This window comes from Centruroides sculpturatus, unplaced genomic scaffold (genome assembly GCF_000671375.1).
Source record: "Centruroides sculpturatus isolate CEXI.00-Female unplaced genomic scaffold, Cexi_2.0 scaffold157, whole genome shotgun sequence".
Taxonomy (NCBI): domain Eukaryota; kingdom Metazoa; phylum Arthropoda; class Arachnida; order Scorpiones; family Buthidae; genus Centruroides; species Centruroides sculpturatus.
In genome coordinates this window covers 888,703-907,999 of record NW_019384522.1, presented here as the reverse complement: position 1 = coordinate 907,999, position 19,297 = coordinate 888,703, and the positions used below count along the sequence as shown (strand labels likewise).

Sequence of the window (19,297 nt, the reverse complement as noted above, 5' to 3'; positions counted from 1 at the left end):
TTCAGAGTATTTACGGAATTTTAGCCACTTTTCTTATTAAAATAGCAAGCAGTTCATTTTCTGGAATGAATAAAAGAAAAAAGGCGATTATTTTAATAGAGCTGGCGAAAATACATGAAAGCATAAAATCTTCGATAAAACGAAGAATTAAAATCCCACAGGTATTCGTGAGCCTGAATAAGCTCGATCAATCTCGATTCTGTAAAAGTATTAATCCTCTGACTATCCGCCATGATGATGAACTATTTTCAATGTTGTCACTGTATGACATGGCATAAAGGCGTTTGTTGATTGGATGCGCGTTTGCAACCGTCGCGAGTAGAACAAACTTTTTGTTTCTAGTTGCAATTGCAATCGAACCGGTTTTCGAGGGGGAATTACTAGTTAACGGGAACAGCCGTCGTGGTTGCAGTCGCCTGCGCAGCTGGAAATCGCATAGTGTGACCAGGGCTTAAGACATGTTGATTTATAAAACATATTTAAATTCACAAATACATGTAACATTGACTTGGAATATTTGAGGCACTTATGCTAATGGCATTGAACATGATTTTGAACTGTATTCCAAGGTTTAAAATTTATAGCATTCTACATCAAATTCCAAAATAGAAAAGATTGGAAGCCTGAAGCAGATCTACGGGGTGAGGCACAAAAATCAAAACAAATTACACATTTTTTATTGCAAAAAGCGAAAAGGTTTACAAATTTTTTTAACCACATTGTTTGTAAGGCCATAAAGAATACATTTACTCAATATAGCCCCTTCCTGCATGAATGACTACCTCCATTCTTGGTTTGAAGCGTGCACAGACACACTTTAATGTGTCATGGTCCATATCAGTAAATGACGCATCAATAGCAGCTCTTGATGATGAGAGGTTTGAATGTCTGGACTTGTTCGTGACCCTTTCAACTATTCTCCATACATAGGAAGTCCAAAGGATTCAAATCTGGGCTGTTGGGAGGCTAGAATTCTTTCGACCAAATCATGTTGATGTTGTCCGACAACCAATTTTGTACCAAATGACTCACTTTAATTGTGCAAGACTTATAGCAAAGGTCCTCCTTGACAATTCTACGCATAGTTTCTCACTCACACCAACAATCAACAACAATTTTCAGATTGACTGACCTGGATCCTCAAAAATCAGCTCCTGAGACCATTGAATAATTTCGGGCATCCTGACAACACGCTCCTTTGAGTGAGTTTTCCTCACCAGTGTTGTAAAACCTTCATTGGACTTCTCTGACTCATTGTACTTTGTGACGACATCATACACAGTCAATCTCAGGTACCTGAAGAACCAAATGAGCTCTGTCGCCAAGTGCCCAGCGCAAACGCGTTTGATGATCGTGGCTCTTTGGTTATACTCCGTAATTGTTTCAACATTGCAACTGTTTCGAGGTTATGATGATTTAGTACATGTGTCAAAATATTTGAATGCCAAACACATCTACCGGTGGTATAGAATGGCGGGAATTTGAAATTGAATTTTGTCTGGATTTTGGCGCAACACTGTGTATAATTAGGTGGAAAATGTTTGTTCATGAAAATTTACATGAAAAAATAAAAGCTGCTGGTTTGAATAAAAGATTTTTGATGAGTAGATTATATGTTGGCATTTGGTATCCCTGATATGCTCCTCTAGTTTCAATGTGTATGTGGTTCTTTTCATTAACACAACTGCCCTGTTTTTGTCCACCTTGAGGATGATAACCTTGTTATTATACAGCCATGTCTTGCTCTTTTTGATGTTCCAAGTTTCTCTATTTTCAACCTGCATTATCCACCTGATATTGTTGACCACTTCTGCTTACGGAATATCCACTTGTATGTAACTTTTTGCTATATATTTCTTATATAATGCTTGGGTAACTTGCTCTCATAATCAGACCATCCCCTGATTGATATGAGAGTAGTTACAATCTTCATGGTGTAACTTATTCTCCATATTCACTAGTTGAGATTCTCCATTAATCTACAAACAGGCCAGCTATAATCACCTAATCTTCAGCTATAGTTAAGACAGCCATAGGAAAAAGACAGATTGCTGTTCCCACCACTCCTCTAATAACAAATTTTTATATGAATTTTTGTTGTATTTTCAGATATAGCACTCAGTATCCAGCATTCTAGCCATGGTTCTCCTAGGAGTACATTTTGGTAATCTATCTGATTTTCCAACACTAAAGTTTCCATGTTATGCAGATGTTAAGTTACATCTTATTAAAAATCTCAAGAGTTTTTGATCTATTATGATTCAGCCAAACTATATAATATTGAAAACTATTCTTAAAATTATCTTTGCCACAGATATTTTTCAAATAAAAACTTTATTTTTGCAATATCTAATTGGTTGGCTGAGATAAGCTAATTTTTTGCATTATAAAAAATTGTATAGCTGAAATTTCTTCTTGACAACAAGATTAACACCAAAAAATCTCTTATGCGGTATGTGTTTGCCTAAAATCCTACTAAATACAGTAATTTACATTAAAAGTTGGTTTTTGATAAGTCATGTGATTTCAATGACATCACAACTTTTCATCATTCTTCTGTATTTAACAAACAAAAATAAAGATAAAAATTTACAAACAGGAAATCTCCTTAGTTTGAAATTAAAGGGACGAAATAAGTTGCAACTCCAAATTATCTGAGGTTCACATATTTCTGCACAACATGCCAAATGCAATGCGAGAATGGGGATAGAACAAATTGAAAAACAAAACATTAATTTCGGCATCGAGCCAATAAAAGTAACATGTGAACAGAATAAACCAGACACTTGTAGGAGTTGATCCACTGCTCTCGGGTGAATTAAGACAAAGGCAATGAACAAAAATGTACGGGACAATAATTTAATTTTGCAACAAATTTATCCCGAAAGACATACAATGCGTCAAGGGTGTCTTTCATATTACAATTGGATGCTGACAATAATCTTAAAAGAGCCTTTTTTCTTTAGAGATTTTACATATTTAAGACAGAGTTCAAATTTGAATTCTCATCATCTCTCCTTAGACTTGAATTTTCATTGGAGATCTTCATTTCACCAATTAAAGTACTCCTTTGCACCACTGTCTTATAATTCACTATAATCATTTTTCACTTCCTCTCACTCAGCTACTTAGTGATGGCTTCCACACTCAAGAACCACAAACCATACTTTTTCGTGCCAACTCCTCCAAAAAAAAAACTTCCCACCAATTCTTTCCCTTCCCTGTTTTTTCTCCAGGGGCTTGACAACTGCATCAGGCATTCCATTATGGGCAGGGAGGAACTTGTTAAGTGCAAGACTCAGCAATGTAACTGATGCAATTTATTAAGCAAACAGAATACAGCTATAGACAGAAAACTATTATTGTTATTTAATAATAATATAAATAAACTGCAGGTAAACAGCACATGTCCAGTGAGAATCTCACAGGTTGCCAATTGGTTTTATAAAAAGTAAAGCAGAATTGCTCAAAATATAGCCCTATTTACTTTTAAAGTAGTCCAGAAAAAAGACCCTTACAAATGCTCAATCTGCTACTTGTAGCACAACCTTAATCCAAAAAAAGTTGTATTGTGAGATAAGAAAAAAAAGGGTATTCCATGGGTAAGGTGATAGCTAAAAATACAGTAGAGCATCGGTTATCTGACTCAAATGGAGACTGGGGTTGGTCGGATAATTGAAAAGTCGGATAGCTGAAAAGTATGAAAAAATCTATTATTAGTGTAGTATATTATTATATCCCATGTAATTAATATATTAGTATATCGCTATTAATCTACTTTGCGTTGAATTTTCATCGATGTTAAGCCTAACAAACATTTTTTAAAATAATAATTGTTGCTATTGCATCGTTAAAAATTATTTCTTTATTTTGCACAAAATACAGTACTGTACTGTACATTGAAAAATATTTAAAAATATACAGCCAGCTAGTATTTATCCTACTATAAACCCTTCGCCTCCTGCAAGTTTTATGAGAATGTCCTGGGAAATCCAACACCAGCTGTTCTCAAGGTCATCCAGCTGTAAACACAATGATCATCAGTGTCAAATTTCACAGAAAGGCAAGACAATGGAAAACAAAGTTTGAAGCTTTTTCTTCAAAAATAACGCATTTCTTTTGTTTTTTTTTCAGTTTTAAGTATTTTTTATGTTTAACTAGCTTACCCATCATGCATTGCTGCGATCTCAGAAGAAACAAAATTCAAGCAAACTCAAAATGAAAATTTAATTTTATCATTACATCATTTTTATTGAAACTTATTATTATTATTCGTTTTCATCAGGAAAACATTTCAAAGTGTTGTTTCAATTCTATTTATTTATTGGAGTGCTCGTGGATACACGATATTTTTTGTTTCTCCGTCTGGTGTGTACACGAATAAATCGAAAGGTTTTCCGACGCATGAGCCGGCCACGTACAGTTGTCCACGCGAGAAGCACGGATTCTTCAAATTTAGCCCACACACTCGCAGCGATTGTCAGAAGCGCGATATTCCCCATTTATATATATATATATATATATTTTAATCCTTTATAATTTTAATTATTTAATTGCTTCTTCCTCTCTTCTTTGGCGTGTTGTGAAATTTCTGATAGTTGGATAATAAACCGTCTTATTGTAATTTGTCTTTTTAAATTATTTTCAGTCGATATTAAAATTTTGAAAGGGGGATACCTAGATCGGTAAAATACGCAAATTTCTTCTTACAACTTCGGTTGTTGTTCGGGATACAGTTAAGATTTTAACAAAGTTTGAGCAAATACATAATTAGCAAAAAATAGTTGAAATAAAGTGATTAAACAAAAATTATTACAAATATCGTAAATAACAGTTCACAAATGCATATATAGAAATATTTTTGGAGGGGGGAAATGGTCTTCACAATTTGAAAATGATCGAACACACTGTGCGCGAATGCTCGTGTAAACGCGCGCCATCTATCGTAGGATAAATGTACTTCACAGGAGTGTATTAAAAAATTAAAAAACTTTCCAAAGCTTCATGGCAATCGTACTATGCCACAAACCTTCGCTGGAGTATATTAAACAACTTCCCAAAGTTTCACAGCAATCGGATAAACGGTGTGGTAATGCATGAAGGACACACACACAGACAGACATACATTCATTTTTATATATATAGATTATAAAGTAATTAAAAATTGATCACAGAGGAAGCAGTTAACAAGAACATTTATTAGCTTGCGCACATCCGACTTGGATCTTACACACAAGACATCTGCTATCGTGAATAATTGACGAAATAAAAGTGTACATTTATCAGAGAATAGACAAAGACTCAGTTTGTAAACAATTTACCTTTTGTATACACAACTGACACTCGATCCATAGCGGTCTTTCAATGACTGGACATAAAAAATGAACAGATGATGCTTAACTTAAGCACGGTTTACAAAACGAATATGATTAATCTTAACCTAACCACTCATAATTAAAAAATTAAGCCTCCATTTATATACTGGCCTCCCTTTCATGGTTGAGCCAGTGTAGCCAGCTAAAACATGCAAAAATTTAACAAAAATAATATTAAAGTAGCCAAAATATAGCCAAATATTGTAGCGCCACATCACTAGTGTACATTTGAATTTGCCGACTAGAACGCAGTCGGTTAACCGAGGTGACGGTTAATCGAGGGTTGAATAATCGATGCTCTACTGTGTGTTACTGTAAAAGCAATGCCATGTTGACCAGATTAGAATTGTTCTTTTGTAGTATGGAGACACTTTCAACAAACAAGTTAATATATGCTTGTCATTGTTTGGACAGAATTTTCACTTAGAGTTTCAAAGTAGCCATATTTTGAACTAACTGAATTCCTTAACATGTAAATCTCTATATTCCTAGCTGAGGCAAATAGTACAGTTACAAACTAATGGATTTTGAACTATCCAAGTAAGAATTAATGAGTAAGGCAGTGCTTTTCAACCGGGGTTTCACAGCGCCACAATTGGGGTGTCACAAAATTTAGGGCCTTAAATAAATTTCCAAGAAAATGCCTAAAGTGTAGTTCAAGATAACTCATTGTCAGTTCTATTTTGCTACAAGATATCTTAGTAAGCAAAGAAACTATCACTAATCGCATGTTAATGTAATGTTCTACACTACATGTACGCATGACTTGTCACGAGTTCGCCCAAACCACATTGCTTGGCCTTCACATTTCCAGTTCCAGTACCAGGCCAGCCAGCAGAGAACAACGTGGACACTTGTGTCTTGTATATACTTTAAAAAGCATTGCATTGTACTTTAAAAAGTGTGTGGTTTCAATCTCAAAGTAGATGCATACTACAGTATTTTCATAGTATTCAAAAGCAATGATGACAAACAATTTTTTATAATTTTTTTAATTTAAATTTTTTAAATTGTTATGAAAAAGATAAGAAAAAAGTAATGAAATATTTATTTTATATATGCATCAAAATAGTATAAGAAAACTTAACAAAAATTGTTTATCAATAAAATGATAACATAAAATGATGATATACAGTGGGTGATCGGTTAACGAACATAATCCGTTCCAAGACTTTGTTCGCTATATAAATTGTTCGTTAACCGATTATCGATTTACTATATGTTTCTATGGGAATTTGATTAATTGGTTCTGGAGACCCCCCAAAATAAAAAAATACATACTTTCTTACTACCTTTATTTATATATATTGATGATAATAAAAATACATACATACATAGTCTTGCGTTTCTATTAGTCGTGTTTTTTTTCTGTTTGAAAGGGTTAAAGAATCTGTCTAATGTCGATTGCTTTTCTCTCTTCATCAGGATTTTTCGTAAGTAATTAATAGCATTGCAATTGCAGAAATCCCCAAGCCTTAACCTGGTTTGGATGCCATTCTAAGACCGTTGTTCTGACATCCTCCCACTTCTTCAAAGGATCTTTAATATAAGATATCGGCATTAATCCTCTTTTTCAGAAGAAAACATATCTCGCCGAGTTTCTTGGTGTTCTTCATTCAAGAGTTCTTGGCGTTCTTCTGTCGTCAGATCCATTTCGTGTTCCATTATGAACTGTTCGATATTCTTTATTTCTCAGATGTGATTTTTGTTACTCCTTTAGCTGCTTGAGTCTTCTTGATTATACAGTATGTTTCTTAAATAAGATTGAACTTCAGCCTACTGTAGACCTGTTTACGCCATACTGCCCAGCAACATTAGGCATCTTCTGCCCACTCTCTACCTTTGCTATTATACTCTCACCTTTCAAAAAAGAAAAACAGACGCAAAACTTAACGAGTGCCTACCCGACAGTCTCACGAATACATAAAATAATTGTTTTGTCAGAAAAATAAAACGCTGAAATTACAAGGAAGAGTTTCAAAGTTTGGAGGAATAATATCCGATCGGTATATATCGGCTTGAGCGTCGATGTCGACGTCTCCCACACTCCGAAAAGTTTCGAATTGTTGCCCGAAGACAAGGGAAGACCAATCGGTATTCATTAATTTACGTCACTTCTTCTTGTGTTTGTTCTGTGGGGTGTTCGTTGTCCGAACATAAAAATCTTTCGTGAAAGTGTTCGTTATCCGATTTGTTCGTTATGCGATCTGTTCGTTAACCGATCACCCACTGTATTTGATAATAAAACTAGATTTTAAAAAACAATAGACTATTATTTTACATGTAGGTATTTCGACAAAATTCAATGGACTTAAATTTTGATTTTGAACACGTAGAAATGCTTCTTTGCATTAAAATGCTACTTCAAACTGTCAATTTTTAAAATTTTTCTTCCCAAGGAGGGGACTCCCTCCCCAGACCTCACCCCAGCATTGCGTGTAATACTCGTTTTTGCAAAAAATTCATCTGCCCCATTAGTTCCCCCCTTATTCAGTTTCTAGATCCGCTGCTGGTCAAGGGTATCACGATTTTTTATTTTTCAATCAGGGGTGCCACTCAATGAAAAAGGTTGAAAAACACTGGAGTAAGGAATGGCATATTTTAAATATGGAGAAAGCTGTCATTCAGTCTCCAAGAACGCCAAGAATCTTTGCCTTTGAAAAAACACACAAACCAGGCTCGCAATTACGCCCAGTGGTAGAGAAATGCAATGCAAAAAATACTTTCGGAATAGAAAAGCAACTAGTTAAATTTATACGGGAAAAAATCCAAGAGCCCCTCTTTTCAATAAAAAACTCAATACAATTGGTGCAGAAACTAAAGAGTATTACACTTAAGGACAACGAATGGATGACTGTCTTGGATTACAGAGTCTTATACTGTACCCTTCAATTAAATTACCACCTTGTTTTTATGCTTTGAGGGACTTTTTATTCACTAACATCAAAAATACAATGAAATACCATAAGCACATTTTGGAGTTAACTGATTTGATTTGCCACACATCATTCTACGATTTTGAAGATAAAACATACCTGCAAGGACGGGGCGTACCAATGGGTAGCCCTGTGTCGGCTGTACTGTGTGAGTTAGTACTGCGTAAACTCAAAAGCAATATCCTATGCATTTTCCAGAAAGATATACTACTATACACGAGGTATGTGGATGATATCTTTATTTTATGGAAAAACAATCATAACACATGCCATTTTATAAGCAGTCAACAATAATCCGTATGGATTAATATTGGAACTAAACCAAGAAAGTTAGAGTAATGTTAACTTCCTGGATTTAAAAATAAAGTGCAGAGAAGGTGAGATCAGATTGAGTACAGTCGACCCCCCTATAACACGGTAGATACGTTCCGTTCTTTATGAAATTGTTGTTCTAAGAGTCCTTGAATACATGAGCCAATCACAACCCGGCACATGTGCAGTTTACGAACTATGGCTGTTTGAAAGGTTTTTTTTCCATAAAATTAATCGATTCTAGACTAATTTGACTCAACATTTCCAAAATACGTATAATTTTGTTCATAGCATAGTTTATAGCATTTAAACTATGCTATAAACAAAAAATTGTAGGATTACTTACCAAGTGTGTACCGTTTGACGATGCCATTGCTTAAGCTTGTTTTCATCACGGAGCAGTGCATCAAACAGCGGGCGCGTTTTCTGATAAGTTATTTTTCTGCGAAAAATTCGCTGAACTTTGGAGACATCAGTAACCTACTCGATGTTGAAATCTTTATTTGTTGTGTGTGATGCCATGTTGAATTTTTGTCGATGTTAAGCCTAATTTTTTTTTCTTAAATAAAAATCATGTTTACTGTATCGTAAAAAATTATTTTTTTATGTTTCACAAACAAAATATATATANGCAATAAATTCAGTTTCAAGGACTCTTTACTAAAGTTCTTATTTCCTACATCATTGGTTGATATTTCAAGGTTAATTTTCTGGCTTAATCGTATTGATTCAACCAATTCTGTCATCACACGAGTCAGCGATGACGTTTTACCGAATTATATGAGTTTTTTTAGCATGTTTGTACAAATACGGTCGCAATTTTTTCGCCATGATATAGGAATCTGAACTATAGGATCCCGTGTTATAGGGGGGGGGTCAACTGTATATACTGTAAGCCTGTTTATCAACCCATTATCATCCCTAAGAATTCCGCAGATCCAGAACACATCAAAATGGCAGCTTTTCGATCATGGATAAAAATTGCACCAGCATATATGATACTTATAAAGAATTGGATTATATACGGAGCACAACAGTACAACAAGGATACCAAAGAAGAGTAGTCAATACACTTATTATAAATTTTCAGAAACAAAGACGACGGCAATGAGGAGCTGAACAAAGGGAAAGGCTTGTGCTTAAATACAGTAGATCCCCCTATAAGACGGTAGATACGTTCCGTTCTTTATGAATCAATTTTGTAGGAATCATAGTTTACGGACTACGGCTGTTTGAAAGGTTTTCTTTCATAAAATTAATCGATTCTAGACTAATTCGACTCAACATTTCCAAAATACGTATATTTTTTTTAAAATAATCCGTATAAACTACGTTATAAACAAAAAATTGTAGGATTACTTACCGAGTGTGTACCCTTTGACTACGCTCGTTGCTAAAGCTTGGTTTCGTCGCGGAACAGCGCATCAAATTGCGGCCGCGATTTCTGATATTATTTTTCTGCGAAAACTTCGTTGACCTTTGGAGACATCATTAATATAAATAATTTTTATGGCCGTTAAATAAGAAATGTTTCTTTCACAAGAAATGTATAAAATTACAGTACTAAACAGACGATAGGTCGCCTAACTCGCCGTAGCGTGACGCTAGACGGCGAAAAATATATATTTAATTATAATAAAGTTACAATAAATTAAGTTAATATATAATTATATATACAGTACCTAATTTATATATAATTAATATATAATTATATGTACAGTACCTAATTTATATATAATTTATATAATACTGTCCAGACGATAGAAATCTCTCCGTAGCGTGGCGCTACGGACGGCGGGTAAGTAGTTCGGCTGCCCGATGACGTTTTACGTATTATAGGAGTTATTTTTACCGTTGTTTACGGATAATGCCACAATTTTTATAGGAATCATAACTATAGGAAACGGTTTTATAGGGGGATCTACTGTACTGCCACAATTTTTATAGGAATCATAACTATAGGAAACGGTTTTATAGGGGGATCTACTGTACTTTCCGTTTCTAAATAAAATAGTTAAGAAAGTTGCCAGAAATAGGAATCTACAAATAATTTATAGGCATAATCCTACTGTGTACAGACTGTTAAGAAATGATAAGAGAAGGTACAAGTGTAATAGCCGGACAGGAGTATACACTATACCTTTAAAAGACCATAGGTTTAACTCAAACCTAGTGTATATAGGAACAACTATGCAGAACTTGAAGAAAAGGATTGATGAGCATAAACACTAGGGTAAATAAACATTTATAGTGCGGTCCCCACTGCGTTTGCTAAACAACAGGATATCACAGTGTTCTGGGATCAAGCGGCAATAATTAGAGCTACAAGATCCACACAAGCAGTGAGACACCTGGAAAAAATGGAGATTCACAAAGCACAGATATCCACACAGTGCATCAATCACAGAGATGCCGACAGTTTGTCCTCAGCCTGGAAGTCCTTCTATGATAACATGGATTAACATATACATCTTTAGATGGCATTATTAATTAGTTACTTTAGTATTTACTTGGTGTATACTTTTTGTGTATTTTTAATTAGTTTGTTTATACTTTTCATTTTTTATGTTTATTGTAATTTTATTGAGAACTGATATGCACATTACATTTAACATGTGCATCCGCAGTTTGAATTTTTGTATTTCATAAATTCAAATACTTTGTTCATTATAATGATAGAATAACTGAAGAAGATCGCTTAAATCGATTGAAAACGTTTTTAACGTATTAAACGTTGGTTACTTTCGTAAAGTCGAACAAGTTAAACGTGTTAGTAATGAATCATTCTAAAAGTAGTAGTCTTGCTCAGTGCGCATGCTCTGCAGTGATGATATTTCGAACAAAACTTTAACAAAGTTCACGAAGAAAAGAGTTAGCTCACTTCGTTAAGAAAATGGCGGCCGACGATATCAATGTTTCTAAATCTACTCGAGTGGTTAAACTGTGAATTAAAAGGTGAAATGACAGAAATAACTGTCCACCCGAAGCAATCTAAGAAAAGTATTTCGAATAAGGCTGCACTAGCAACATTCATATCTTCGATTTTAGAAACAGTCATTTAGTTATAAATGAATTGTTCGAAAAATCTAACGAAATAAGAATAACGATGACGTTATTCTCATTTAACTCGTTCAACTTTACAAACATACCCATTGTGCTGGATTGGTGAAAGGTGCTGTTTATTTTACATTATTTAATTAGTTCCAGTAAGCATTTGTTTATTGAATGGAATCATACTGAAAAAGATTTTCTCTAACAGCATTCCACCTTATAAGGTGGATTAAAATTGTTCATGGCATGTTAAAATATTTGCAAAGCTTCATAAGGTTAGTGTGATATATATTATTAGTGAGTATTTCCTGTATATAGTAAACATTATTCCATACTTAGTGTGTTATATTTGGGTTATAAGCAGTCTGTTGTGTCAATAAAAGTTGAATACATATTTTCTTTATTAACTTATTTATTATTATTAATTTTAAAGCTTTCATAGTTTACACAGAGGGGCAATAATACAGGTAGGCCTCCTACAACGCGGTAGATACATTCCTTGAAAATACCGCGTTGTGGGAAATCACGTTATAGGAGACACCAACTTAATACAAAAACTGGGATTCGATTCTAAAAAGAGAAAAACTTGCCATTTGAATGATGTTTTTTGAATTTTTCAAACCAGCCATTGCTAGCCACGAATTTCACACTGGTTTCATCAGCTGACGACTATCCCATTTGTTTTAAATAATCAAATATTTTTAAGGCTTTGTGTTTAAGTGCAGTTTTATTTAAAGGCAACCGTTTCATGTTCATATCTTCTACCCATAATATTAGCGCTTGTTCCATTTTTTCCATTATAGGTGCTCTCAGACAAGCAACATTTTTTGCAAGAATAGATGATCCGGATGCGACCAAATTACTGATCTTTTCTCCCAATTGCTTAATTGACTGAATAGCCAACTCATTTAAATTAAAATGCCTATCAATATTAGCTATCCGCTCTTGATTTTTAATTCAATCCAAAATTTCTATCTTTGTTTGAAGAGTTATAAATTTCCTTTTTAATGACGGTCCTTTCTTTTCATTCGGCATTGTTATGGCTAAAATTTTTTCAATCAGTTTTCAATCAGAAGTAAAAAATAACTTCCTTTCACTATGTTGTTAAAAATATACACCCAATAGACGTTTATGTTTATACTGTATTTTGGACCATTTTTGCGGTCCCCACTTATTGAAAGAGTATAAATGATTGAAAATTTAGTGATATATTTGAGTGTTTACGGTAACTGATGCACATCTGTCTAGAAACTGGTCTTCCCCTGAAACTTTCAAGGGAATAACACACCATCGACAAACAGCTTTTTTCAAAGACATTTAGCTCTGTATGCCAAACTGTGGCTCGTATCACGTGATCCGTTGCAATTTTTCTGTTATGTGAAGATAATTCATTTCTAATTACCATAAATCGCGTTGTAAAAGTACCACGTTGTAGGAGGCCTACCTGTACTTACGTGAAGCTTTCAATGTAATCAAAAATCTTAATAAATAAAAAGCAGAAATGCTTTGTTTAATTACAATTTTAAGCAACAAGTTTATTATGTTTCTTTCACTCTCAAGATGATGACTTGTGTTCTGCACTTATACTAGCTCATGGCTTCAACTGATTCTCAGTGGCTGCAACATTTGGCAAAAGTTCATGTAGTCTCTAACTAAAGTACTGCCAACAGGACTGGACTAAAATTACAAAAATATATAACTATATATAGGGCCCAAAAGGTAAAAGGAGTCCACAAAAAGTCAGATTTTGTCTTTAAATAACAGTTTTCTTTTACTTACATACATACATACCCTCACATTCATAATCCAAAAAGTGCAAGCAGCAGGCAAAAAGACTAATTCTACATATCATCTATTCAGCAACTTTCTCCACACCTTCCTGTCCAGACACTCATGCTTCTAGCATACTTCCTCACATTCCCATTCTAATTCAACACCTAAGTTCTTTCAGATACTCATCCACACTTATTCCAACCAAGACTTTCTAAACCTTACCCTACCAAGCTTCCCATCTATCTTTCTCATATATACTCTTTTCAATAGTTCTCCTCTCATTCTCCCAACATGACCGAACCATAGAGCCAATTTACTGACCTTTTGAACCACACTCTTTTTCACTCTACATTCCTCTAGCACTTGTTCATTTCTCAGATAATTTCACCTTGTTACATCACACACTCCTCTCAAATATCTGCTCTAAGATTCCCACCTTGATGTGGTGAGCAGGCTTGTACACCCTCTACCTTGTAAACTATGTCAGTAACAGCTCTGCTACTGACAGGGATACCCAAGCTGAACAGATCAAAACATAGGAACTAGAATATAGCCTGGTACTCATGCGGAAACAGACAGAAATGGTAAGCTAAAAGTTGCCGTTCCTTGTTCTTTCCACATCAGATATACTCACGTGCAGAAATTACCCTAGAACTGAAACGCCAGCCACAAATGTAAACAGCTATCACTAGTCGAAAATGGTACTGACTGGGATTGCTTTGTTATATCAATTAAGTTTGCTTATGATCTTATCACAAAAAAAAAATCACACAAAAGCAAAAAATTTGGATGAGAAAAATATTTCAAAATGGAATGTCTAATACTTTCATATCCAAATTGCAATTATGCCATTCCCAATACTTTATGCAGTAAGTATATCTATTTGATATTAATTTAATACTTAAATTGAAATATAGTAACATATTAGAGTATAAATAAATCTTTTTAGTTGTGCCGACCAACATAGTTCAAATGCTATCATCCCACATGATGTTTATGATCAGTGGTGATATTCGAAATATTTAACAAAGGGTTCGCTAACAGAAAATTTTTCCTTGACAATTTTTTTCGCTCAAATGGTGCATTAGTAACATTAGCGCAAAAACTGACCTTAAGATACTTATATAAATAAAAAAGATGCGTTCGCAAAATTAAGTCAGTTAAAATTTAACATTGTTTATGCCNTGATAAATATATAAAAAAAGTGTTCAAAATGGTTTATTTTGTACATATTTTAATATTTTTCATTCAAAATATTTTATAAATATAAAAATTGTTTTTTTTAATCAGAAAAAATCATGACTTTTTCTCAAGAAAAAACTTTTTGTGACCGTAGGGTCGGTGTCTCGTCGACACCATGTCAGGATGTGACACCACCGAGTCTCTGAGGACTCGGAAATCGCGACTTTACGTCACGCGAGCGGTAGCGGGTGAGCGGTTGGATTCGGAGTAGAGGTGAAGAGAGAGACGAGGAAGTGTCAGCACGGAAGTGGGCGAGATTCTTAAAGAGGCACGGTGTTACTTCTGGATTCTGGTGCACGGGTTTTACGTCTGGATTCGGGTTCACGGGTTTAATCCTTGAGGACGACTTTTGTGAAGGGACTTTGGAAAACGAATGACTTTGGGTGTTTTTTCCGTTTTCTCTTGTTATTCCTCTTGGGTTTTTCCCATGACGTCAGGTGGTTGTTGTTAATGGTCTGGCGTCCGATATAGGCACTCTATCGAAAGTTCCGGGTGACACATCGCTGACTAGCTGGATCCTCTTCAACAAGGAACCAACTCCGTGGGAAATAAATTTTTATGGCTTTTAGCCTAACGCTCGATTTTATATGATGAAATGTTTTAATAATTAAAACCCAAAATAACACTTTATAAAGGGTCTGTTCTTTCCTCACATTTTCTAAATCATTTATTTTATCATTAGGTGTTATTATAATAATAAACAGATGTCATCGTTTCTCGAAATACAATATCTTTTTTATTTCCCTGTCAATAGCCCTACATGTGTTTTGCAGGCATCTTATATTTTCTCGCGCGCGTGGGATTGTGGGATCTCTCGTATGAGTGGACCTAGTTTCAAGAACTCTTTTGAGTCGACCACGATTAAACCTCGTTTCAGTCGAGATTGAAACGATCGATGGAGGTTGCACCAAGGCGAACGGGGTCTAATGCTCTAGTTTAGTAGTGTTATAGAGTATAATACATATATTTTTAAAAGAAACAAAACCACTGAGAAATGTTACGTGTGTTTAACAACGGGTTCGGAAAAACTTTGAAAATGTTAACAACGGGTTCGGCCGAACCTGTGCGAACCCGCTGAATATCACCACTGTTTATGATGGCATTGATAAACAGCCTTCCTATTCATCTAATTTTTACCATTCCAACGGCAAAAGTTGAAAATTTTCAACTTCATATTCCATCGGCTTCAACAGCAAAAGTGATATCATTTTGTCATTCCATTGATGACTTCCATTGTCCATTTCTGCACTGAGTATCAGGCTTAAAGGCAGAATCACTGGTCATCCAGGGCCATGTTCAGTAACGCAGAACACCTAAGTTAGAATTCTGAGTGGCTTAGTGGGTGGAGCTAAGAATACATAAAAGAAGCTAGTGGTGAGAGGAGTCAAGCAGTAGTTAGAAACGAGTTCAACATTGCAGCAAAACTAGACTTAACAAGAATTCCGCGTTACTGAACATGGCCCAGGTAGCAAGGATTGTGAGGGATTTATATGGTGGGGTCAACACTCCAACATATAAATGTTCTCTTGTTAAAAGATGGCAAGTTTTCTTTTAGCATCATAGAATATTCAATAAATGATAAAAGTGTTTGCTACAAGACTTAAATACTTAAAAGTATTGTGCAGGAGGAGCTTCAACTCTCAAACTGGCCCCTATTTAGGTGTCAGAAGAAAAACCCAGAAAACTCCACATGCCAAGTCCATTGGCAACTACCAGTGTTCAGTGGTATTATCCACTCGCCATGGTGGGCCTAATGACCAAGGTCTACATTTTTAACTTTGGTGATCTGGTGGAAGCTGGTATGTTCAGCATGCCATTATCTATTTCAACCGAGTATTATAAAATACAATATTCAAAAATGCTTTTGAATTCAGAAAGAAACTTATTTAGCAAACATTCTAGACTTTTTAGTGTAAGTTGAAAAGGTTTTTTTCAATGCATTCTAATTATTCTATTTTACTGCAATCTGAAGATAGCTTTCAAAAAGCCAAAAATATTAAGTTCTTGTCAGGTTTAGATTTTTTGAACATTTACTTTTTATTTCCACTGGAGTTTATTTGATATATATTTGATAATAATTTGATATTTGATAATAATTATCCAAAACAAAAACAAACCATCGTATGATATTCCAAGACAGATAAAACATTATTATTATTTCTAAAAAATTAATTTTGATTTTACAAATCAGCTATTACTGAATTTTTTTTCACAATGATTGTAATTATATTCTTCATAAATTAAATAACGGTAATAACTAGTTAAAATAATTTAATCATATCGATTACAAATAAACGTTTGATATATAAATTATCATAAACAATTAAAAACGAATCAGAGTAAAATTTAAAATAGAAAAATTATTATAATTTTAAATTTTAATATGTTTATTACGTTATTTGTGTGTAAATCATTACTAAAGTTAAAGAAAAACACATTTCGCAACGATATCCTAACAAAGATATTTACAATTTTAGCTTAAAATCTAATGGCGGATACTCGCTAAGCCTAACGAAAATAATTTGGTTAAAAATAAATCATTGAAAAATAATAAAACCAAATACTTAATCCTATAAAGTTAAAATAACATATTACAAATCATTTAATGTGTAGAATGGACTTACTCGCATCCAAATTTCCAGTTTCTTTGTTGAGTGCAATCTTCAAACGTTTCACAAGTACCGCTTTGTTACCTTTAGTATCCAAATTGCGGGCTGCTAATTCAGCTCGTAATTCTACTACTTTCATTTTATTTGGATCGATATCGCTCATATTTTTCTACGTGGTACTAAACTAAAATGCTTAAGTACTGATTAGACAAAGTGACAAATCTCGAAACAAAAATACTTTTTGTACTGACGATCTACACTTCCAATCCCGGCAAATTTGAAACCAAAATGGCGGAAGGATTACCAGACACGTGATATCAACGGAAAAATTGTAAGGATATTTCTAATTGGCTCTTTCAAACAAAAATAATCATTTCTAACCAATCGGCAATAAATTCAGTTTCAAGGACTCTTTACTAAAGTTCTTATTTCCTACATCATTGGTTGATATTTCAAGGTTAATTTTCTGGCTTAATCGTATTGAGAAATAATTTAATTTAAAAAAATAACGTTTTTATAGCATTCGGTTATAAAACTTTTACATAATTTTTATAAATTAATTTTTTTCTAATTTTTGATATTAAAATACAATAATTATAATTTTCAAATTTTATAATCGATGAAGTTAGGTTAACTAAAGTTTTAGTCTGTTCCTTATTTAAAATTATTTCCAAATGGTAAAAGATATCGAATGACATGAATTAATGTCAATTGACAGGAAATTATATTAAATTAAAAAAGGGCAAGCCATCTGCAATCATTTATTCCATTAAATAGCAAAAATAAAATGAATTTTCATAAAATGATCTTAAAACGTTTTCACATTATTAAATTCTCGATGCATAATACCAACTGGCATCAAGTGATATCATTTTTTTTTTAACTCTCCATTATTCAGGTACTAAGAACGCCTTTTCTAACATGTCCATTATGGATTTAGCCAGGGACACAATGGGGCGGCCGGATAATGAGGGACGAAGCCCTACACATTCTAACGGGTCAACCCCGAAAAACTCCTGGGGTTTTTTACCCGTCCGGATTCGATCTCAGAGTCTACCATAACGATATCTGCCACTTTAACTGCTCGGCCATCCGGTCCACTCATACTATTTGGAAATTGAAACTATCTGAAAAAAACTGTAAAAAATATATCAATTAATGTAATATCAAAGTGACGAAATTATATTTATATTAGGATTCAGAAGTGTTTCACTGTAATCATTCAATATTCGTTTTATTTACGGACTCAAACTATTTGCTGAGGTAAATTATATGATAGAAAAGTTTAGAAATGAATTAATAATTTAATCCGGATATACTGTTTTTTACAAACTACTAGTTTTATTTGTATACGGCAACGCAAAACATAGGCGATCTGCTGAATACGGAATGTCTCCCGGGAGGTCTTTTATGGAAACTGGTTCCTATTTAGGTATTGCTAACGTGAAGAAAATTCGAAAAACTTCACTTGGTCAGTTCATTGTCGAGCGGTCAAGGTGGCAGTCTACCGCTCTGGACTCCGGGATGGATCGAAAAATCCTCAGGAATTTTTCGGGGATGGTTCGTCCGGATATGTCGGGCCCCATCCCTCACCACCCGGCCGCCCCATTGTGGGCCTGGCCGAACCCATAATAGGTTTGATAAAAGAAGCCATCTTAGAGCCCATGGGGCGGAAAAAGTTAAAAAAAAAAAAAAAAAGAAGCAGTGTTCAGTGGATTCACTCGGCACTGGTGGGCATCTAGGATTTCCCTCTCATGAAAAGTCTCGGATTTTTTGATTTTCCGGTTTCCGGATCCCTCAAAAGACAGACAGACTATACCTAAACTGCATCGGCCATCCGGCCGTTAACCTACGATGAATACGGAAAATAAAAGACTATTCTCATGGCGAAGAGTCAATAGTAAAAAACAATGCTTTGGTTTTTTTTCAATTACGCGACACATGGGCGAACTGCCGAGAGAGAAATGCTTGCCCATAAGAAGAAATAATTATACTGTAT

The 19,297-nt window shown here is 34.3% G+C and overlaps 1 protein-coding gene across 1 annotated transcript in view; it reads right to left on the bottom strand.

Annotated features, from left to right (window-relative positions):
* LOC111622780 (heterogeneous nuclear ribonucleoprotein U-like) overlaps positions 1 to 17,616 on the bottom strand; it is a 76,079-nt gene extending 58,463 nt beyond the window's left edge. Inside the window, exon 1 of the mRNA XM_023365201.1 lies at positions 17,314 to 17,616. Within this exon, the coding sequence (XP_023220969.1) occupies positions 17,314 to 17,461 (148 nt within the window). The 5' untranslated portion in view covers positions 17,462 to 17,616. The remainder of the gene's footprint in view (positions 1 to 17,313) is intronic.
* Between the last annotated feature and the right edge of the window lie 1,681 nt (positions 17,617 to 19,297).